Here is a 25,122-nt window from a genome sequence, read left to right on the forward strand (position 1 = left end):
TCTCAGGGCAAGTGATTCCATTTTCTATATTCTTTAAAATATGTATTTTTGAGCCATAAGATACATTTTAATAACTACATTCAAAGATATCAAGTTCTAATGAAGTGGGAAATCAGGAAAAATAGAAATTTGTACATAATCACCTGAAAATATTTAGGTTAAGCCACATGAAGTTGCTGTTTAGCAGGTCAAAAAGAACTTACTGGCAACTTCATACTGTACAACCTAATAATTTACAGAAGATATATCTGAGAAAATATGACACTAAAGAATAAATGCTCTGCCTTAGAATGGGGTTTATTTTTTTAAATGTATTGGCTCTACTTCCATTGAATTAAAGTTTAATCAATTCTGCATCATTGCTATATTTTAAGCATTAAATATCTACTGAATCTACACTGGCTAAAATAAAACTGCTTTATATATAAATTATGTACATTTTACATATCAAGCATCGGCACTCAAACCTCTGCACAAGTTCACCAGTATTCTGCTCTGCAGAACAGGCTAAGTGAACTGGGAGCACATTTACCGTGTAGGATCTTGGGAGTGATGAGATTCCCCTTGACTGAGAGCCAAAAGGTCTCGGTGTGACCACAGATGTTAACCTGGCCGTATCAGATCTCTGGTAACTTCTGGGGAGAGAAGCTGAAACTCGATTCGACTCCACTTGTATATTCAGTGAATGCTGAGAAGACAAAGAGGCTGGGTGGTGTTCCTCCCAGAGGCTTTTAGAAGGAAGCTGAATTTCAGCTGTTACAGCATCCTCCCTTTTGGCAAAAGTTGTAGAATCTTGTTTAGAAATTTCTGCAGGATAAGTTGTCCCCTTCTCTTCTACCCTCTCACTCTGGTAACTTGCTTCTGACATAGTCAGTGTAGGGGGAAGCTTTTCTTCAGTGAATACGTCATCAGAAGAATACAATCTCCTCCTTGATGTAGCTGTAGGCATCTGACTTTGGGACTCCCTTAGCAGAAAGAAACACCACAACCACAAAGTTATGCATTTGACACACAGAGATGGAGAGACAGATGTTACTTTGGTCATTAACATAAAAAAAAGTGGATGGGAATGAAAAGACTGCCGACTTCATATAATAATACAATATTAACAGAAAGTGAAAATAAGTACATGCAAATTTTTAATGCTACAGAAAAAAGATTAAGAGCTTGACTTTTTTTTCTTAAAGAGGCTAAAAAAATACCCCTGAAGTAGTTGACATTGTAAAGAGATTTTTGAGATTTGCAGATACTAACTAACTAATATAGATAAAATAGGTAAACAAGTTCATGCCGTGTAGTGTGGGGAACTATATTCAATATCTTGTAGTAACTTATGGTGAAAAAGAATGTGAAAACGAATATATGTATGTTCATGTATGACTGAGGCATTATGCTGTACACCAGAAACTGATGCAGTATTGTAAACTGACTATACTTCAACACAAAATATATATACAGAAAAAAAAAGAAAATTTTAAGAAAGGATTATTTAAAGTTTCATCCACAAGTTTATAATTCCTCCAAAATTAATGTTCTATAAAGATAACTGACAACCAATTTGAACCCTCCAAATATATGGATTTCTTAACAGCATTGAGAGTTTTCCTGGATACAATTTATAATAAAAGTTTAGTAAAAACAGAAGACCACACAAGACTCAGACTTCCATTAAGATCAAGTTAGTGTATGATTTCATATAGCTTGGTAGAATTTGCATGGGCAATTATTGCAGATTAAAAGTCATCATTTCTATAAATTATAGAGAGGTTGACGAAACAGTCTCAGGGCTACCATTTAGTAAGGAGTACCTCTCAAGCCAACTCTGCTGCACTTAAGTGAATGAAACTGTGTTTACCATTGGCATCTAGGGCACAAAGGAGCTTTGTTTAATTTCACCTACCAGCACATTTCCTTTTTGACAGTATTCTTAAAGCATATTTGCCTTCTCCCTGACCTGTAAACATCTCAAGGTTTCACACAGTAACTGCTCTACAGGCAAGTTTAAATTGGACCTTTATCTTGTTATGTTGCAATGCAAAAAATAAACCCTCATACTGATGTTTATATAGTCTTCCTTTAAAAATACAATGTTAATTGCACCACTAAAACACAAAAAAGAACTTTGCTATATTTTTCACAATTTATTTAGGAGTGGGAGCTGGTTTTATTTGGCCATTCTATTTCTCAATTTACTTTAAAAGGAGAAAAAGTTGTTTATTTTCTGCAAATATAGCCAACACCACCCAATTCTGCACATGAATATACAATGTAAAATGAAGAAATAATGTACACCAATTTTAAGCACTCATTCCTCCTGTTAACTTAAGTCACTATTTATTACAGCAATACTTAGCCTTTTCACTGCAGAGTAAAATGCTCGAAGTTTCATGCATTTCTGATGACAGTTTAAAATCGGTGCACATGCATATCTCACTACACTTACACAAAATATCTATTTCTAACACTCATATCTCTGATCCTGAGATGCATCCAGCCTCATTACCTGTCCTGCAGCATTTCGTTAAATGTCTTAGATTTTCTCTCAGACTTCTCAAGCGCCAGCTTCTCAATCTCTTCCCTCTCTTCTTTTTTCTTCTGCAGATCTGAAGTGTAGCTTTTTCGACGATCTTTCCATTTTGCAAGGTCCTAACAGAAGCAAATCACATCAACACAGGCACACCTGAATTTCTACACACCCTTCCCAGCAGTGAGAGCCCGCCAGAGGATCCCATTACGTCGCTGAAACTATGCACTCCAACTTGATGCCAAGGTGCCCTAATTTTGCTTTTTATAGCCAGCGTCTCTGTACCAAGCCTTTATCTCCTGCGTCTGTCTAGAAACCCTGACCTAATAAGATAGATCCCATTTTTGTTTTCCCAGAAAGTGCCTGCCTCCTTGCCCATTTCACAAAGGGTGCTAAATGCTTGTAATTAGATGCCAGCTCAGAAAGATCAGGAACTGTTTCAAATTCATTTCCATCTCACTCTAATCATCTGGCTCTTATGTGACATGACGTTTCACTAGTCAAACTGGAACAGAAACATGACTGTAAAATGGCTAAGCATAGAAGCACACCCGGTCTTTTGTTTAACAAATACTGAGTTCAAGCCCTGCTTTGAGGCAAGGGGCCCATAAACACACAGATGAATAAGAGGTGCTTCCCCTCAAGGAACTCTCAGTACAGAGCGGAAAGACAGACACGTAGTTAAAAGTGCAAAAATGAGTGTTGTAGGATTGCATGAGAGAGTGGGGGTCCGAGAGAGAAAGTAGTCAATTTCATGTTAGGCAGGGGAGGGCCAGGTTGGGAAAGGCTCAAATGGGGGAGCCAGACTCAATGTGTGATTTCAAAGTGGGTCACCTCCACATAAGGACAGGGCAATGAGGAAGATCACACAGGAATCAAGTGGACATCTGCTTCCCATGCCCCCAGGCACTTGAGTCTCACCAAGCTGGGTGACCCCAGGACAACGAACCTAACTCACCTTTAAAATTAGCCCTAAGAGCTTAAGCTCGTTCTGACACCCAAGGGGTTAAGACAGTCTGGATGGTACCAACTGTTCTGTCACCAAAACAGAGAAATAGCATGCCAAGAACTGCTAGGGGTACTCCAGCCCAAACAGAAGCCTAAGCAAGATCTCAAACTAAAGGGGCACCTCACCCCTGGGGCACATAAATTAGGCTTGATTTCTACTTTGGGGGAACAGACAGGGCCATTCCTGCTTTAAAGAACAGCCTGAAACCCACATGAACTATTTCCAGAAAGAACAAATCAGTGCACATTTTAGTCCTATAGGATAACCACTGTGAGTTTTAACCTAATGGATAATCCCCTAATACCTCTTCTTTTCATACCTAGTCACCATGTATTTTGGCAAACTGACTTTGAATTTTTGTTTTTGACAATCAAATTGAGTTTCCAAGTAAAAGAGACACTCGAATTTAGAAACACAGCCAAGGCAGAGGGTTCATCTTCATTTCTTAATCTTTAATTCCTCTGAAAATTAAGATTTACTTTTTTTGTTCAAGATTCCACTCAACTCTCTTACCATCAAGTTGTCCTCAGAATTCTTTGGGTCTGCGCTGTATAGCTTACCTATTGTATTTCCTTACACTCCCTTGTAAACAACTGCACTTATAAAAACTAACCCTTTTTTTAAAAAAAGATAGCGCTTCCTTCCACCAGGGACAAAACTAAAGATTAAGTCTTTATCCAAATAGACATCTGGATACATGTCAGCTCTGTGAAAACACCTAATTTTGATTCACATGAGATAACTGCTTTTTCAACCAAAATGTTACTGAGTTATAGTTCATATTTCTCCCCAAGCCTCCTCTATTAACTCTAAAAACCCTTTCATCTCTCCCCGCTGTTGCCTAGAGTCTGTGCTGGACCCCGTTTGCCCTAAACCTTGAGCAAAGTCTCCCATTTCACAAGCATCAGGAACTGTCATGCCCCAAATTCAACCACCAAAGCAAGTAAACAAGTTACCTATGCTGTCAGGAAGCAGCTTCTCATTTTTGATAACTCACAAAATATATTAGAAGATAAACACTCTCTATTTTTCACAGTGGCCTTTAAGATATGCAACAGTGATAGACCAAAATGGGTTAAAAATCATTTTCCAAGAAAGTTGATCACCTTTCCTACAGAACTGAAATCTGGAATAGCAGGGAAAACCATCTCTGAGAAAACCGACTTTGTTTTTAGAGAAGTAAGAAGAGTCAAACAAACACATCCTCCCTGCCTCCCCATCTCCCAGGAGGAAATATACTCACATCCTGCCATTTCTGATCTTGCTCTTTTAATTGTGACTTTATTTTCTGCATCTCCTCGTAACGCAGCTGACGCAAGTTCTGAATGTCCTCCGCGCTGACATCACTCATGGACTTACTCCTACGACAAAAATACCCATGGTAACCAAGGTTCACATGACTGGATTTAAGGTTAAAACTGGAAGGTTGGGCTTATATTTGGAAATTCCATCTAAATTTCTGTGGTACTACCTAGATGCTTTAGTGATAATATCACAGAAATAGCACTACAGAGATAAATGGTGTTTTTCCAAAACACAGAAACAAGAGCCCAACACTCAAGCGTGAATTCTTTCACAAAATGGCTAAAATGAATGCTGAACAAGTCAGGAAATATAATCCAGTCCTCATGTTTACAGTGGTCCATGCAGTAAAAGATTACTTTAGAAAAAAAATAACTATTTGGCCTTAGAATCACTTGTCTTTATTTTTCTATCTCCTCCAGAGATAATCTTTTAAGGCTTGGCGGCCTTTTCTGAGCGCTTATTAAATAATTTAATGATTACTTGATATTTTCTCCTCAAGTTCGATACCGTGAATAAATGTGCTGCTGCTGCTCAGAGATTCTGTTAAGACCTGCCTCACCACTGCAGTGGGCTTGTTCTCAAAGCACCATGGGTAGTTTCTAACAGCGGGTTACAATATAACCTCCGTTATAGTCCCTTTTTTTATTAAGGTACTTTTCATGTCTTCCATGGGTGACCCCTACCATGAGGATGTACTGAGCTTAAACTAGAGTAGTTTGAGTGGAGTCGGGTGCTGGACACCATGCACACGTGCTGTGTACATGCACTTAGAAGGGCACGGGAAGTACACTGGAGAAGGGGAGGCTGAGGGAACCCTGCAGGAAAGAGAGGGGTCAGATCTGAACACTGAACAGCAGGTGGGATTGAGAGAAGAGACATAGAGCTTTCGAATGCGAGCTGCCCAAAATGTTCTCTCCCACCCATCTTTCAGAATAGACTTCTGATTTTGTTCATTGCTACTGACTCCACGTGCAGTTATTTAAGTGACTCCACATCTCCTTCGTGGGCCGTTAAACTTTGCCTTCCCCCAAGATTTTGCCATCACCACATTTTTCAAGTAACACACTTGCTTTTAGCTAGCTCAGGAGTTCAATTACAATCTCCGTGCAAACCTCTCCCATATCTACAGCCTGGGACCAGTCTCTCTGACTCAATTCCAACTGCTTGTTGAATAAACATCTCTGCATGGATATCCCTTAGGCACCTCAACTGTAAAAGGGCCAATTAAATAATATCTAGAAAGGATTTTGTAAGTGGTAACTCAGTAAACACATGGTTATCGTTGACATAGCCAAACTCAATTTTTCTCCAAAGTTGCCTTTCCTCTTGTTAACTGTGTTAACCTGCCCTCCAATCATCCAGATTTGACACCAAAGAACCATTTTTCGCCTCTGTGTCTTCTCCTTCTCCCTGTTTTCAATTAGTTATCAAGTCCTCTTATTCAGTGTCTTTTTCTTCCCATCTCTATTGCCAACACCCTAGATCAGAGCACAGTCAACTCTTACCTGGACTTTTAAAAAGCTTCTTATCACCCAGCCTCCAGATCCAGTGAAGGTCTTTCCTGAACTGTCCCCTCCAATTTGAAAGCCCTTCACCAATACAGACGCCTTTTTAAATGCCACTCATTTCTCAAGATCCCTGCTAGACTCAAGTGTGGTTGGATGTATACAACTTCCTGTTCATTCTCTGCTTGGAAGTCTAATGGGGCAACTCAGACTTAACTTGTCAGAGCAAAGACTTGACTGTTCACCCTGTAATCCACTCATCTCCCACATTCCTCATCTCAGTAAAAATCAACTCCATCCTTCTGGATTACAGGCCAGAAATCTTTGAGTCACCCCAGAGTCCTCATTCTCTCATACATCAAAACTGATCCCACCAGGAATCCTGTCCTCTACCATCTAAATATACCTAGGATGCAATCACTTCTCACCACCTCCCCCATTGCCACCCGGAACCAAGCCATCCTATCTTCTGCCTGGGCTATTAAAATAACTGGTATCCCTGCTTCCATCTCTTCCTGCCCAACAATGTGTACTGTATACTCAACGTATACACAATGTATACTCAACACATACTCAGTGTATACTCGACACAGCAGCCAGAAGGGTCTTTCCAAAACTGCACTCAGATCATGGCATGCCTCCACCCAGCACCCATCAGTTTGTTCCCATCTCACCTGAGTTAAACACAGGTTCTTCCAAGACCTACAAGGTCCAACATTACCTGGCCCCTCGCCTACCTCTCTGCACATGTCCCCCACCCTGCTCCCCTTCACACATTCCGTTCCAGCCACCTGGTTTCCTTGCTCAGGCCCAGCTTCTTGCTTCTCCCCTTGCTCTTCAATCTGCCTGGAATGCTCTTCACCCGAACATCCACATGACCTCTCTCTTCCAGTCAGCTGCTTAAAGGTTACCCCCGGGTTCCCGTCCCTGACCACCGTACAAGAGTAAGTAATGCCCCTCTCCTGATTCACAGTATCCCTCTTTTTCTCCATAGCATTTATCACCATCTGAAATGGATGTTTATTTACACATCACCTGTCTTGCGCTGTAAGATTATAAAGCAGGACTTTTGTCTGATTTGTTTGCTGCTGTATCACCTGTGCCTAAAAGAGTGCCCAGCCCCTGGCAGGTGCTCATAAATGACCTCAAAAATATCCTCCTGCTTTGATAAAGTCTTCCTGCAAAAAATGATGCTTTAGCTGTACCTTTCTATTGCTTCTTAATGCTCAGCATTATGTCATATGTAGTGGGCACGCATGTGTGTGTGTTTAGCTTACCTCCCTCACAAGTTCACACACTGCTTGGGAGGAAAACACATTAACATAGCACAAGGCATACAGGACACATTCATTTAACACCTGTGCTAAGAATCAAGTATGTCTCATCATATTTATTCAAGCAAAATAAACTAACCATAAAATGTTTCTAATTTTGCAAGAAATTGTGGCTCCTGCTCCAAAGCTTTATAAAGAAAGCTTTGTAAGATTTATTAAAGAATATTAAGGAATTACGTATATGAGTATATACGAAATTATATACTGAGCTATTAACATCATATATATACTTAACCACGTAAGACTATATAAAAAACTGATTTGAGAATATAAATTTACTTAGGTCATAACTGCAAAGAATAAGGCAATATCAGTTAATATTATAACAGACTCACCAAAAAGAAAATTTTTTCAGGATCAAAGTATGAGGGGAATCTGGGCACCCAACACATGAGGTTACATAAATTCCAGAACAAAATTGGGAACGTTAAGGTTTTTAAATAATCTTATGGTTGGGGAAAGGCTGGACAGTCTCAACTGGCCCAGACCCTTTTTGCCCTCACCCTCTTGCACTATGAAACCTTGGCTTGTGTCTTTTCAGAAAACATGGTCCCCATGGGCAAAGGCTGCATCAGCCTCTGGGGAGCTCACAGCACAGAGCCTGACACACAGCAGGTCCCTCAAGATGAACAAAGTGAGCCGAACACCAGCTGGGGTAGACAAGCGCCTGCATAAGGCAGGAACGTGAGCCCTCTGTGTTCCCTGGGACATACAAAGTTATCTACAGAAAGTCTGGGCACATTCTGTACAGGCTGAGCCAGGCACCAGCATGAGACAGGAGGTGAGACCCGGCAGCAGCACCGATCTTCACCCCCACCGAACATCACTGAACTTTTCTCAGCCTCGGTTCCTTGTCGGCTAAGCAAGGGAGGGATGGTTAGAACTGGGTCAGCTTATGTTGACTGCTTTTCAGTAACAATCTGGTGGATACACCAACTACTCTTATTAATGCAAATATGACTGTGTGGGATCTCCTGGAAAATGACTCCCAAAGCAGTTTCAAATTAAGAGAGGTCACCCCAGGCCAACTGATAAAATCTAGACCCTTCTAAGTGGAGGAGTCTTCCAGCCAGATCATGAAGAATTCTCTCCTTCCTCATCACAGTTGACAGAACAATTATTTAACTTCTGAGGGATTACTGTGTGCTGACGACACTGCAAGCAGTCTATGTATGAAGGCCCTAGGCCGATTCCACCATCCCACCAGCTGCACGTCCCAGGGAAAACTTCAACGTCTGTTTCTAAAATGCACGTGATACCTACCTGCCTACCTCACCAAACTGAGATAAGCACCAGAGACAGTCCCCAGAAGACTGTTTGGGAAAACCATACAGGGCTCCACACCTCAGGTGTTTTGTGGAATGAATGACTCTTCCCTGGCAAATCACAATTCTCTCACAATTCATTTGTTTACCACCTTTGTGTTTCCTTATTTGGAAAGGCTCCAATTCTAGAACTGCACTTGGATTTTTTCCAAAAAATACAGGTCTAACACGTTGTATTTTCAGTTGAATAGAACCTTATTTTTAATGGCAGTGAGGGTGAAGAGAGAAAGAAAGGGAAGCTTAAGAAAAAAGGTACAGATTTGTAAAACAAGATGACTAAAATCTTATTCTCTTTTCCCACAACTCTGGGACTAGTGTTATGATGGTGTTATTTTAGAACTCAATCTCAGGAAACTTATAAATGAATATCTAAGCAGTAAGGGATCAAAAAAGGACCAGCATGCAGCAAAATTTCCTAACTATAAAATCACTGATAACCTTATCTGGCAAATAGAAATTCCATGATACTAAGTTTGGGGTCCCCAACTTTCAAGGGAAGATATGAACAGACCTGTTTATGTACCTACCTCTAAACATATTTTCATTAGTGTTGTAGGAATTCTCTGAAGAGCAATCAATAATAAAACCTGGGTAAGGAGGCTTTAGAATTACCGTAAGTTAGAATGATAAGACAACATAAGAGACTTTTTGTTTATAGGTTTATGGTCTAAATCAGAGTTTCTCTGCAGCAGCACAATTGACATTTTTGGGCCAGCAAATTATTTGTTTTAGGGGGCTGTCCTGTGTATTGTAGGACATTTAGCACTATCTTTGGCTACAAATGCACTAAATGACAGAAGCAATCCTCACCTCAATCCACCTACAGTGACAATCAAAAATGTCTGGGACACTGCTAAATGCGCCCTGGAGGTGAAACCCTCAGAGAGTTAACTCACATCAACTTTGTTTTTCCTTCCTTTTTCTTGTCTTACATGTCCTTATAGTTCTACAGAATTTGTTTTAGCCAAAATAGGTAAAATATATGTGTCTTGATTATTTTCAATTACAACTTCAACTTGAATCAGTGTTCATTTCCTGTTGATACTGGCAGTAGACTCAATGGCTTAATCATATTACAAAATTGTAGCTAGGTACTGTTACAAACTTCTTTGTCATTAACAGACTCTGCAAAGAGGCATCATAACCAGATTTTCAAATGTCATGGGACTATAAGACAATCATGCAACACGAAAGCACACGTGAGAAAATGACTGCAAAGTGTCATATGCATGACTGCATACACAAAGCGTCTTACTGAAAATAAAGTGACAGGTGTTAAATGCCAAGTAAAAAGCCAGCAAGAAATTAACAATCTAACTAAGCTTTCAAAAGGTAGTGCACATTTCTCTTTAACCTGGATCTTACCAAAAAGAAAGCATTCATGTTACAGGCAATTATTTTTCGATCACAGGATGTTGAGCAATAATGATTTTTCCAGGTAAGTATTCCAAGCTTGACAAAGTACATGTCTGGAGAAATATCACCCAGAAATGCCACTTGTTTCATGTTTGTAAACATTTACAAACATGTTTATAGATACGAAAAAAGTTCTAGATTAAAAGTCCATACTCAATCCAATTTAATTTTTTGTTTTCATTGCAGATCATTGGTAACTGATAGAATATTTTTTTTAATCCTATATAATAGATTTTAATTGCAAGTAGTCTAAAATGCACTTGAGTTTTGGAAGGCCTATCTGCATTACTTTCTATCATTTGTCAAGTCAGGTATTATTCATCAGCCTCAGTTTACAAACAACCTTGCTCTATTTGTGTTACCTTAGCAATAAACTGCATAGGGAATAGCCTTTAAAATAAATAGTATACTATACAAGCAGCAATCCTGAAATAGTCTCCAGAAGGCATTTGCTGCTCCCGGCAATAGCCCAGAAAAATCCTTAGCTTGCTGAGCTTTGGCATTTCATTTCTCTCTTCCTTCCTTAACCCAGTGATACAATGTGTCCCTAAGGGGGAACATGGACAGTCACTGAAATAGCTGTACGTGTTTACATTCCCACCAAGTATTTGTGCTCAGTGTACTTGTACACCCGTTAAGAAAAACAACCTGTTTATGTCACAAAGCCTTATTTACCAAGGAAAGTTCCCCTGAAAGTTATCATTCAAAATACTTGAAGCTGCAAAGATTTTTCATCAAGTGAAAACGGTTTTCCCACGATGAACTGAAATTAGCAGATGCTTAAGTGTCATGCTAAAAATTGCCTTGTTCGCCCTCCCTGACAGAAATGCTGTAAGCACACATGAGGAACCAGATTGGAGATAATGTGCCTTTGCGTATGCAGCACACTGAAAGCCTGCTGGGAGTCTGATTTTTTTAATCAGTGGCTGAGAAGTACTTGCAATTAGTTGCCCATCTCTCAATTACATCTTTGACATTGACAGTGGCTACATTGCTTTAAATAGTAATTTTAGTAACTTCCAAGATCTCCAAACTATCAAAATTATCCAAAGCTTTCAAAATTAGAGAATCTGAGAGATGAAATAAATCCCAGGAGGGGAAGATACTTAGCTACTAAGGCTTAGGCGGATTAGAACACTCGACATACTTAAATTGTCTTCTTGCTAAAAAGCTATTAGCAGTTAGATTCACAAAGTTACAGGAAGTTTGATATGAAATATTAAGATGTAGCCACCTGGTTAGTCTCCACTAAGAATGAATGAGTCTACATACAGTGAGTGTGTGATATAAGTAAAAGAAGTTTTTACTTTCACCCTGTTAATCTAGAAATGTAAAATATTTTCAGAAAGTTACTTTTATAATATTTTCTGTCTACCAGGTGACTAGAGTTAAACGACAGCACAGTCGTCCCTTGGTTCCAGGACGTCTATCTATGACACGAAGGGCCAACTGTAGACAGAAACTGGAAATGAGATATAAATACAGTCCTTGCAGAAAGATTGGGAACTACCAAGACTTTAACTTTCGCAGTTTTGGAAGGCCAATTCCGCTCTTCAGTGCAGCCAAATCACAGATTTTTACCCTAACCAGGAATCTTGAAAATGTTTCCAAATTCTAAGGAAAGACTAACACTACTCACTATCCCAACTAACAAAGCACCCCTTGAGCTAAGAGTATACAGATAATGTCAACTGCATGCATCCCAGCCTCAAAGTAAATGCTAATACTCTTTTTCATAGATTTTCTAAAACATAGTTATTTGGGCTCTGACATCCAGAAATGAGAGTTTGGGTCTATGCAGCCATCAGATACCAAAATAAATACACCTAATCTTAGGCAAGTGCTTTTCTTTCTTTTAATCAACTCCTTAAAAAAAAAGTAAAAGGACATGAATTTTCAACTTCTAATAAAACAAACTACTGCTGTCATATAGCACTTCATGCAATAGGCACTCAGACACAGAAACATAACCATTAGGCTGAAGAATTAAGAAAAGTTTCCCATTTTTTAAGTCTCATGCACAGCACAGAGCATCCCCATTTAGTAACATGCCAGGACAGAAGTGCAATGACATATTACACCAAGGACAAACAATAGGCAGAGATTTTTTGTTTTTTACTGTGAACCAGAAAACTTACCCATTCTCACCATAAATCTTTTGAAAGAGTCTAAGAAATCAGAAAACCAAAAATTAAAAGCCATTTTTTTTCTAGTTGCGTTAGTTTCTAAATGTTCAACATCATTAAGTCGAACTAGAGATGGACAAATCTCAAAGAAGGTTGCTTCTTCAGTCACATTCTTGATCATCTCAAATTCTCACTGATCTCACATCTCAAGGAGTTCAAATTAAGGATTTCCTGATTTCCCCTGAACCAACAAGTCCATTTTTTAAAAGCTTCCTGTTGCCAGGAACTAATAAGAAGTTAGATTTAAATCTACTAATTTTATTTAACCTAGTATTTGTCCATCCCCAAGTTCAACAAACTGAACACCCATTAAAAGGCAAACTGCATTACACATAAATGCAGGCTCATTATCAAAATGGCCATAATTACACACATGTAAAGTGCAACAGACAGCAAATAACATCCATGCATTTTAATAAAGTTTGCACTGAACTTTAAACCATAAATTTTAAAAGCTACACATTGATAGTCAAGAAACCTAGGTCAAAATAAAAAATCAAAACCAAGTTAAATGAAACTTGCAATGCCATATTTTAAGGGAAATTTTTACCCAAAAATCATATACTTTGAAATATGAGAAACACATGAAACCAAACTACAACCAGACTGTTTCAGAAATGCCTGGACAGGAGAATAAAAGTCTGTAAATGTAAGTGAAAATCATTTCCATGAAACATCATACGGCAGAATAGTATCATAGTCTTCCTCAAGGCCAAAGGCAAAGTTTGTGTAGATACCTTCTTAAACGGATCTCAGACAGATGATTTTGAGATGTGCAAATATGGAATTGCACTTTTTCCATGAAATGATGGAAGGTTTCTCAAAGCAAAATCAATTTTTTTACAGGAAGCTTCAAAACGGCTCATGACATGCAGGGTTGGGCAAGACGAAGCCACTTACTTACACAAGGAAAGTCACACAAGACCATCCATTACAAGCCACATCCTTGCAGAAACACACTCTGACCTCTCAACCATCAGCCGCTTCTTGTGCCTAAGCCTGCTGGCCTCCCGGATGGCCTCCCACTTCTGTAAGTCCGCCGCACTGCAGGGACCAGGCATGAAACTGATGGGAGGCACAGTCGTTCCCAGCTTCCAAGACTGGATCTTCCGAGCCAACATGTCATCTTTCTTCTGCCTACATGAAGGAACTAACAGTCTACAGCTACTACTTTTTTCTTTGGGTGGGCACGTCCTTTCAAGGACACAGAGAAATTTTGCTTGAATTTCCGGAGGCAGAGTCCAGGGGTCAGGGAACGGGACTGGCTGGTATTTATCCGGGGCCCCCGACAGAGGAACCTCTTTCTTCTGTGCTGGAATGCGGCGAACAATCATATCATCTTTTTCTAGGTCTGGAAGTACAAGTTCACCTTCCCGACACTGCAGAATTATATCTCGCTCGACAGGATCATCTTGCTCAGAGAGTCTTCTCAAGTCGTCAAACGCCCGGACCACACACGGATTTGCATGGAAAGCCCCAGTCTTTCTGACAAAGAAATCATCATTCTCTAAGTCAGGATCCAGGGCTGCCATCTCGAGGTCTTCTGGTCTATACCCTGGTGCGTAAGAGAGGTTCTTTCTGCGTGTTATGAGCCTTGGGCCAGCAGTGGGATCAGTTTTGACATTTGTTTCAGAAGACAGGAAGTCATCAGAGTATGTCTGGAGGGCCTGAAGCAATAGAAACTGACTGAAGCATAGAAAAGAGAAAGGAAGGGAGAATCTTATTAAGTTTGGGGAGAAAAGGTAATTAGGCAGCCAGTCACTGTGGGTGAACTCTTTTAGGGTGCCATGGGAGGGACTCTTGCTGGGAGGAAAAGACTAGCATTTAACACCATCACCCATGACTCTCCTTTTACCATTTACAGAAATAAGAGTGGAGTGTACTTCTCAGGAAAGGTGGGCACCACTGAGGCCAAGTGATGGAGCCAGAATGTGAAGAGAGTCCAACTCCCTGATACACAGTGTTCTCTTCACCCCTTCCTCATTCCACTGGCAACAACGACCAAACCCCCTGCCCTGAGAAGCAGCAATGTTCTTGGAAAGTTTCAAGAGCTGAGCAAGGAGCGCTTTATGCAGCAGGCACAGGTAGTCCACAGAAATTAAATCAATGCTCTGAAGCTCTCTAAAAGCCTCTGATTAATCTTTCCTTTGCATTTCCCACCCATCTTGCCTGTCCCGGTGTCTGTCTCCAAGTTATTTCCTTTCTCCACAGCTCCACACATAGCACAACTGCAAAATTAGGCCAACTTTCTAAAAAGCCTTTTAAAAATGGTTTTCCAAAAGGACTAACTATGCCACCCATAATTATACACTCTCTGGTACACACTTGTGCTGAAGAATATTTCGTCCCCTAGCTTTGCGAGCTCATACTCCTGCGCAGAAAGCATTATGTTATACATTATGCTTTTATAATATTAAGTGAGTGAGGGCTCATGATTCAGCGCATCATCGTCAGAGGTTAATGTGGTAGCAGAAGTTGGCACAGGTGTCACAGGCCAGACCCACGGCAGGCGGGCTCATGCAGACAGGTGCACCTGGGCTCATCCGCAGCACCACTGGTTCTCCCGGCTGCATGGGTGTCCTGGGAGTTTCTGGCCCGTTTGATAGCCAGTTCCAGCAAGAGTGAACGTCTTTGACAGTTGCTGTCTAGCCTGGGATCTGCGTTTTGTATTCTACTAAAAACGACGGGGCTTCTGTCAGAGCCTGAATCCTCATCCTCAGAGCCTGAACTCCTTCTACCGTGGAGTGACGCAGAGAAAGGAAAGAGGAAAGAAGACAAAGGATTGGAGAACAATGTAACTAAAAACAAGGTCAAGCTATGACTGTGCAGAGAAAAGGACTTTTTAGGATCCAGATCCCAAAGTTTAAATTTAAACAACATTTTTTTTTTTCAGTTAGCAGGTCTATAGATGTTGGAAGGAAATTAACCTCGCTCATAAAAAGCACACAGAGAATGCACCCTGCCGGGGTACTGAGTGGACACTGGGATAAAAGAAACATGCACAGAGACAAACCTGAATCCCTGAAATTCTTTATACCAGGGTTTATAAGTTTCCCTTTTTATTCGTTTCCAGTTCACATCTTCTGGGATCCAGCATTTGGGAAGAAACTGATCAAAAGCGTTCCCTGGGCTTGGCAGGATTGGACTTAGCTTTCGCACATAAAGATCATCCTTTACAGTGTTGGGTATGCTTGTCTTTTCTTCTTCCTCTTCCAAGTAACAAGAGGAGTTTGAAGTTTCTTGTGCTGTTGACCAGTTCTCCACGTTTTTTCCCCAAGCTCTCCTCTTGTTACTGTTCAAAATATCCAACCAGTTAAGATACTGCGTGAGCAATTTGTGACACAGAACACAAGAGGCATGCTTTCTGTCTCACAAAGTTTACACCACTGTGGATGCAGCCAATTAGTTCCCATTCTCATCACTCCAGCTCCTACAACAAAGTTAAGGCATTATAACAGCATCTCATTTTAATTAGAGAACAGCTCGATACAGAAGGGCCAAAGACAATTATAAAACGTGTTAAAAGAGAGAGAGACAAATTGCAAACAATCTGGGGTGTTACTTTATGTATCAAACATCAATAGCATAATCGACATTCCGATCCAGGAGAAATTTTTCTGACCTCGTCAATCTGTATAGCCCAGTGGCTAATGCGTCAGCAGGAGAAAAGATTTGAGAACAAGACTTAGGAGATGTGGTTTTCGAGATGAAACCCTCAGGCCGCTTTCTCACTTGGAATCTACGGTTGGCTAAGTCATCCAAAACTACATCAGGCAACCTTCGTTCCTCCTCGGAGTCCGATCCACTTTCAGAACCGTACACCTCCTTCTGATAGGAAGCTGGATTTGAAAAATCACGCTCTGCTCTGCTGATTTGATGGGAAATTAAAGGATTCTTTTTTTGCCCGCTGAGCTCAATCAACACAGGAAAAAAAAAAAAAAATGGAAGAAAGCGACACAGCAGAGCTCACAATGAACAATGTAAGTCATCCAGGAAGCTGAAAGATAACCAGCGAGCTAAGGCATGCATCTAAAAAAAGAACCGGCAAATCATATGCTGACATTCTAAAATGAAGAAATCTCTTCAAGAGATGGATGACTAAAAATATAGGTAAGAGAAAGAAACGTTTTCATTAACGAAGTTTTACGTTATCTATGAAATACATTCTAAGGGCCATTCCTTTCACCAAATTTAAATACCCCAGCAAATTCACAAAGCATACTGGATTTTAAAACTCAATCGTCAGCTCGCATCCCAGTACCTTGGAAACGTTCCGTCTGCTTCTGTGTAGGCTGGGCTTGCCCAGCTTCTTCTGTTATCCTCGTTTTTGTCCAGCTTTTTCTTCCTCAAGGGCGCCGGCACATAGGACGGCTGTCTGCTCTTATTGGGTAAAAAGCGATTGAATGGTAAAGCAGACTTTGGTTCAATAGCTGAAATCCTTCGATAGGACATGTCATCTTTATTGTGATCCTGCATTTTGAATGTAGATTCAGAATCTGTGTCACTTTCACAACCTATTTAAAAAATAAAAAGGCACAAGCATTTGCTCTACTCTCCAGATTATTCGTCTAACCGAAACCCACACAGCCCGCCTGCTTTGTCTTCCCCTTGGAAACCCAGTGCTCTGCTGCTAACTGCATGGAATATTTTTAGAAATTTGTCATGAAGTTGTGATAAGATCCATTAGGAGGAACTTGCTTTGCATACTGGAGGCTCAGGCAGGACTTTCTTTCACTGTTGCACGTTCTAAGCAGAGAAAGTCCCATTTATGGCTGGACCCCTTTTCTTCTCCAATCTTCCTTGCCCTTGTGATTTTTTAAATAACATTTCTTGATGGAATATATGTGAATAAAATCCAGCCATTGAGTCAAAGACGCCTAAAATGAGATCTAAAAGTAATCTGAGGGAAACTCAGTCATTTAAAAGAAAGCATGTAGTCCTGTAAAATTTCTGTGAGGTGACAGATAAGGGAAGATGAAGAAAGAGATGCAAAAAGCACAACAGCACAAAGAAGTTTGATACATCCTTGTGACACCCCTGTGAGGAAGGATCACACATTAGATATGCGGTTGGATTGCATGATTTCTAAAGTCCCCAAGGGATGTAAAGTCTTACGCCTAAATGAGAGCACAGAACTCAAGGCATTTTCCGACAGTGGTCATGGAAACACTGGGAACCCTGTACTTTGATTCAACATCATTTACAAAAAATTTTAAAAGAATACACTTTGATACACCTCAAGGTCAGATAGATACAAACACTAATCTGTTCTCAAAAAAAAAAAAAAAGAGTCAGTCTGTTCTTTTAAAGACACAGGAAGAAAAGAGGGAATAAAACACTAGCACAGATACCAGCTGAGTCGTCTCCTTTCTTGCCCTTTTCTTCTTGCCCTTGTGTATTTGTAAAGGAAGTTTGCACATGTTTCCACCAGAACTCTCAGAGGCCAGCTGTGCCCAGCACCTGAGTACCCGAGAGCTGGGGGCTCTCAGCAGAACACTCGCAGGGTAAATCAGAGCAAAAGTCCATCTTGTCTCCTCCCCTCTGCGTGGCAGGAATCCACAGTCAGTACCACTGACAGTAGCCTACCAGAAGTAGTTTAACACGCAGCCCTGAGCTCTGGAGACCAGAATAGGGAAGGAAAAGTCACGGCAAAAAGGGAGGGAGTATAAGGAGCCATGACTGGGAGGATTAATAGTCAATCCGCTTTATTTTTACTGCCTCCTAAATAAGTACACTTTTTGGATATAAGAGAGAAACGTCAAGGATTCTTGCCAAAATTTTGTACGTGTGAAATTTTAAATACAAAGATTTTTGGATGTTGAAATTTTTTTAAGTTAATGTTTTTTTAATTTGTGAGTGCACTCCAGTATCCTGCAGAGTAGGCAAATATTCTTGATATGGTAACAGGTGTGGATGAAAAATGTCACCTGCTGTATCAGTAAAAGGATGTTGCGGCCATCGAGCCATCAGCCGACCACAACCTCTCCAACTGTGCAGCCTGAGGGGACTCAGGATGGAGAAGAGCAGGATATGGCCCCAGATAGTTAAGGTGCAGATCAAAGAAATGATTTCAATGAGCCCAGACTCTTGCATCTTCCCACACATAGAGAAGCACTAAATTCATTAACTTGAGATAGCTGGTTTTTCTTTAACAGCAATCTTTTGATGTTCCAACTACCTGGTTTTTGTTTTTTGTTTTTCAAAACTCCTATATATCCTGGTTCCTTCCTCACCTCTTTGGAGCAGTCCCTCAGAGCTATCTGAGAAGCTGTCTTCCGGGCTAAGTTCTCACCAAGTCTGTCAAATAAAACATAATTCTCAACTTTTAGGTTATGCTTTTTTTTTTTTTTTCAGTTGACAGAGGCTTCCTATAAAACTAAGGAATTTGATTTGCAATTCTGTTAACCTAAACAGAATATCTTATCCTCAATATTATACTGATCATCAGTTCAGGACTACAACCTGGTAGGCAGCAGACCTTTAACATACTGATCACAAAAAAAGTTTTCTCATCCTGGTGGCCCCCAGGGTTTTCTTTGGGTTTTTTTTCCTTCTAGGTCTTCACTTACACACTCTTCAAACAAGAACTACAACTCCTTTCCCAAGATCAGGAAGCAGCATGACCCTATGCTTTTCATCACAAGGACCAGACACCCAGCTCAACAAGTATCTGTGGAGAGGATTTCAATTCACACCACTGGACCACTGCATTTGAACTGACTGGAGTCTGTATATTCCCACATGCCTTCAGTGTGTGTCCCTTTTATTCGTTGTTGGCCAGATATAAATTTAAACATTGCACATGTTAGGTTCTTCAGTCAGGACAAAGTAATATAGTGGGTTGAGAATTTCAGCCTCTGTTTTTACAGCTTTTAATCATCCAGATGAATTATAAACTCAGACTCATTTCCTTAAAACTATCATAATAGTCATCTAGGCTATGAAAATGTTACACCTAGATAGCAAACAACCAACAAATCCAGCAGTAATTACAAAGGGTCACTCTTAAATAGCCATTCACTTTTTAAATTTTTAAATGCCTCTACTACTCTGAAAGCTAAAGGATTTGGCTTTAGTTTTATTTTTGAAAAAGAAACTCATTGTAACATTGCTTTCGTTTGTAAATTTACATTAAAAGACCAACAGCAAATAAAGGTTGAATTCTAGCTAATGATTGCAAGCTGAAGCATTTAGGACAAGTGTAAAGTACTCTGAAGTGACTCAAAAAATAAGATGGATAATTAACGCATAGAGAAAGAGTTAGGTATGTGATAAAGCAAGCATGGCAAGATGTCATGGTGGAACTAGGTGGCAGGTACACGAGTATTCACTAAAATTCTTCCAACTTTGCTGATGTTTGAAAGTTTTCCACACTAAAAACTTTAGATAAAACATTTAAAAATTTAAAAAAATCAAAATAAGCAACGTAAAATCTCTAATAATCCAGCACAAACTCACAAACAGAACTCTCAGTTTTTTCGCATTGATGGTGAAAGGACAGAAATATTTCAAGAAACTTCACTTGTGGTTTCAATCTCATCAAATCTGAACTGCGAGGTATACAGTCAGAAATCTCTGACCCCATTCAGTAGTCACAGGAAGAAGACTTGCATTTCAATAACAGACTTGACCATGATATTGGGATTTTGAAAGAATGCTCCTTCTCACAACAGAATGACTCACTCACATGTTGCTTTCACACAACATCCTGGGTTTACTCTGAGCCTACCGAAGCAAAAGATGTTTTCTGACACAACGGTAGTCTTGTTACTTATCTAGCAAAGTTTAGCATAACACTCTATCACGACAGATATCAATCATTTCTTCTTTTGGACAGAGGTAATTATAAAAATATTTTTCCTACTAAGTGAGGTCAGTCAGACAAAGACAAATATCGTATGATATCACTTATATGCAGAATGTAAAAAAAAAGATTCAAATGAATTTATTTACAAAACAAAGAAATTGACAGACATGGAAAACAAGCCAATGGTTACCAAAGGGGAAAGGAGAAGCGGGAAGGGATAAATTAGGAGTTTGGAATTAGCAGATATAAACTACTATATACAAAACAGATAAACAACAAGGTCCTAATGTATAGCTCAGGGAACTATATTCAATACCCTGCAATAAACTGTAATGAAAAAGAATATATAAATGTATGACTGAATCACTATACTGTACATCAGAAACTAACACAAGAGTGTAAATCAACCATACTTCAATAAAAAATTTAAAAATAAAAATATTTTTCCTGGTTTTTCTTAGCAGCTTTTTATCTTTTACAGAAAAGCAAGGGAAAGAAGAAAATCATTCAGGAACTGGAATAGACTTTTATAAAATCCCATTTACTTTCTTTTTTATGGTTAGATATACTGCATATTAGGCCTCAGATGCACAGATTATTAAACCTAAATCTAGAGAGACAAGAATTAGGATAGATTATCACTGATAAAACAGGTCACAGTTAATTGTTTCCTCCCCAGACTTCTCTAAGAACAGAGAAGATTTTTTTTTTTAAGTGAAACTAAATGAAACTATCACCCCTCTAGTGGCAATATAGTGAGGAGGAAATAAGAGAGAAAGACAGGGAAGGAAGGAAGGAAAGAAGGAAGGAAAGAAAAGATACCCCTAATTATATTTCAGTATCTATGAAAATCTTCTTCTTGGTGAAATTTTTGCCTCCATAGTTTTCACTCCATTTTTCTCCTCTCTCCCATTCCCAAATTTCTCTCAATGTGCAAAAATAAAAATAAACTGACAGTCCAAAATGCAACCCACCTTCACGTGGCCCCCTCAACGTGGTATCAGAGGAGCAGCTTGTGAGTGACCTGGACCCCAGAGAGTCCAAGCTTTCAAATGAATCTTCTCTCTTATGGTTGCCTGGAGGAGCAGGGAATTCTCCACGCTCAGCACACCAGATATCACTGTAACCACTATCCCTGCCACTCCTTTTCAGGCAGCTGGAGTCTTCAAGGGCCTAAAAAAATTGTGTAAAGAATAGTAAGATGGCATAAACTTCCAAAATGCAATCAGTTATTACTTGCTTGCATAGCTCAAGTTGCACCATATTTGACAAGTGAGGCAATGAGATTTCCTTGTTAAACTTCAGAACAAAATCTGATAAAAAGCAGAATATAAATCCGTAAAGTTTTGCCACGACTAATACTTGCCACTCATGTAACAATAGGGAGGTTTTCAATATTATTTGATAAAGGAATATAGTCTATTTAAAAATAAGGGGGAATATTTTAATAAAAGAAAAGCTATGAATAAGAATAATATTCAAATGCGAAAATCAGTAATATTTACTGGTTTTGGCAATAAACATGAAAGGAGTCAAAGAGAAAACCAACTTTAATTCTGATATCCAAAAGGAAATAAGTTAATAAGGTTATATTCAGCCTACGTCCAGGAAATATTAGGGGTCATTTCTACTAAACAAACAAAAAATAAGAAGTTCCTTTAACAAAAGAAAAGTTTTAAAAGAGAGAGTGGGAAGAAAGCAGGTACACACTTTACAGATTCATTCATTTTCACTGATTTTGAAACCTAGATCTGAACCATGGAAAGCAGACTTGTTTGTTGATATATAAAACATCTCCTCTGGATCTAAATAAAGCATTTGTTTGACTCATGTAAGAGTAACATAGAAATATAGTCAATGTTATTAACCATAGGTTTGTAAATCATACAGAACTTACCAAAAGAAGCATTTTAACTAACATTTCTCTAGGAAAGTTAGTAGCAAAATACAACTAGACTTCTTAAAATTAGCATTTAAGTAAAATTTATAAATCCCTTAGCATAGTCCTAATACATAGTAATCAATGAATAGCTAGAAACTCTGTATTTTTTTATGATGAAGGTAATTTTGTCACTATAGTAAAAATCAGAAATGTTACTTCCAGATGAACATACCTACAGAGACAGGAATTCCTGGTTCTTTAACAACCTAATGTAATACATGAACCTTCAACAAATCATTATTCAGATGAAAAGCTTCAAAAAAGTTGGGAGACAATTTGGATGTTCCGACTATGACCTGGATATTAAATAATGGGGAATACTCATCAATGTTCTTAAGTACAGCAGATATTGTAGAGACATGGAAGAATATTCTTAACTGTTAAGAGACGTCTGCTGAGTATTTAGGGGTGAGTTATGTGCAATTTACCTTAAAATGATTAAAATCACGGATAGATACACAAATAGTCAATATGGGACATGCTTAATAATTAAATCCAATGGTACATAGCTGGCTGTTTGCTGGACTAGTCTTTCAATTTTTAATTATGAACATTCTCAACATATGAAAAAGTAGAGAAACGAATGTTTACAATAAATAATTAGCAGCTGTCTCAGGCATACTTTTGGTTAAGACTCGATGCCAATTTGTGGTTGAACTGTTTGACAAGTGTTTAAGTGCCAATAAAGTCTAGTAGATTTATGTGCGATTTCATATATTTCAGATGCTGAATACCCTGGAACAGAGTTGACATCCTGTCAAGAAAAAGCAAGTGTCTACCTTATACCCTATTTGCAAGCAGATGGGGAAGCTGGGGCCGGTGCTAGGACCACCAAAATACTTCTCAAAATATATAAAGATTTTAAAATTTTAAGTAAATCTTTAGATTCATCAAGTTTCTTGGACACATCCTGTTGAAGCCTTTTAACTCACAGGAGATGATTTTTGACCTCATAAATGTTAAAGTTGCGGATGACGTGCCACCACAGTTATAGAAGAACTTGAGTTTGGCCCTGTTTCCTGGTCCCCACACCCACCCTCACCAAGGGTCACTGCTTGTCATTTAGCTGACAAGTCACCTAAAATGAGTCATCTACAACTTATTGGATGACTCAGGTTCAACAGCTTCCTGCAATATTTTTTCTTAATTTGTATTTTGGATTGGCCAATAAGCATTACCTAGTTAAGGGAGCAATGTACACTGCACATGACGATTTTGATTTTAAAAGAACAGGTGCCCAACAGCTCATATATTCACACACTTCTCAGGGCCCTCCACCCTCTGCAATAACGGAATGGTACCACAGCTATGGTTTTACCTATCAAAAATTATTTTTTACCTGGTTTCGACACTGGTGACAGGAAACAGCTTTCACTAAGGCATTCCCAGCACAAACACTGTACTAGGATTATTGGACCTGAGTCACAGTGCCATAAAAAGAACCAAAGGCTGCAAAGAGAACACTAATGTCGGAGCCCAAGTCCCACGTTATTTTTACATGGGTGTGTTCTTAGCTGACGTACCAGGAAGGCAAGGCTCTGCTCCTGCTCGAAGCCCCTCCACACCAGTCCGTCAGGGCCACGCCTGCCTCAGCTGCACTGACCCTCATCTGTCCACATCGGACAACCCTGCTGTGAGGTTGGGCCACTTGCCTTGCGCGAGTTTTTCCCCAACACTTAGTACAATGCTTGTGCACGATATTATCTCAACTATTACCTGAATGAACTCTTTTAAGGAATTTAAACAGGGCACTATCGACTCTTTCCAATTCAAAAATAAAATCCTGGAGGGAATTCCTTAACCTTCTAGACTCTATAATCTCATCTTTATCTCACGTACGTGGCTGGGCTCAGGCAAGATTATTTAAGGATGGGGTAGTTAAAAGGCAAGGTGATCATTTTTATCCTGGCCTAAAACTTCTATCTTCCAGTCATAATAACTAATATTTGTTACATCCTTAAAATGTGCCAGAGACAAATGGTAAATGCCTTCCTGGTACAGCATCATTTAACCATCATAAAAACCCATGAAGCAACTACTATTAATTAGATAGTAACATATTATTTTGACAACACATTTTCTTCTGAGCACTGCAAATTTCCCTTGCATAAATACCCCCATAGCGAAGTTAATTTTCCCATCTGAATCTTACAAATGAAGATTTGGCTGGCTACGGTCAGCCCTGGCACTCAACCCTTTTCAGTCTCTAAGCATTCGAACGTTGTGACACTGATTCCAAGATATGGAGTGTGTTCAAAACAGAATATTCAAACTTTAAAACTCTATCACATTTCACATCACAGCATTTACTACTCTTTAGGAAACAGAAATAGTATGGTAGGATTGTGGGGATATTAGTGAGAGCATTAGAGATATAATGGCCCATGACAAGATATTATTAAGAAATTGAGTAACTTCCACACATTTGAATAGCCCTGAAGCAGCTCTCTATGACAGGTTGAGTTCATAATGAATATAGAAACAGTCAGGTTATATAAAGTGTCTAAGAAAGAAAGTAAATAAGGATTTCATCGAGTTACCTAAAATTAAGAAATAAATTCCTATACGCACATCATATACTCTGGAAACTGCTTTGAAATAGACTCACTTACTCCTTCGTGGTGGCACACGAAGCCAGCCAACGAGTAAATCCTCCCCATCCAACCCAGTGGGAGCCACCACATTTGTGACAGAGAGAAGTGGAAGGCAGAGGGCACGTGGAAGGGGACGCTGGGAGGAAATATTAGTTATAGTAGTCATCTCATACAG

General features: G+C 39.4%; 1 protein-coding gene across 1 annotated transcript in view; it reads right to left on the minus strand.

Moving 5' to 3' along the window:
- LMO7 (LIM domain 7) overlaps window positions 1–25,122 on the minus strand; it is a 189,126-nt gene that overhangs the window by 33,919 nt on the left and 130,085 nt on the right. The window contains 10 exon segments of the mRNA XM_032496862.1: window positions 533–965; window positions 2,504–2,646; window positions 4,777–4,894; window positions 12,557–12,586; window positions 13,571–14,290; window positions 15,138–15,338; window positions 15,618–15,896; window positions 16,227–16,469; window positions 16,866–17,118; window positions 21,386–21,584. Of these exon segments, the coding sequence (XP_032352753.1) occupies window positions 533–965; window positions 2,504–2,646; window positions 4,777–4,894; window positions 12,557–12,586; window positions 13,571–14,290; window positions 15,138–15,338; window positions 15,618–15,896; window positions 16,227–16,469; window positions 16,866–17,118; window positions 21,386–21,584 (2,619 nt within the window).

Source organism: Camelus ferus, chromosome 14, assembly GCF_009834535.1.
Source record: "Camelus ferus isolate YT-003-E chromosome 14, BCGSAC_Cfer_1.0, whole genome shotgun sequence".
Lineage (NCBI taxonomy): Eukaryota > Metazoa > Chordata > Mammalia > Artiodactyla > Camelidae > Camelus > Camelus ferus.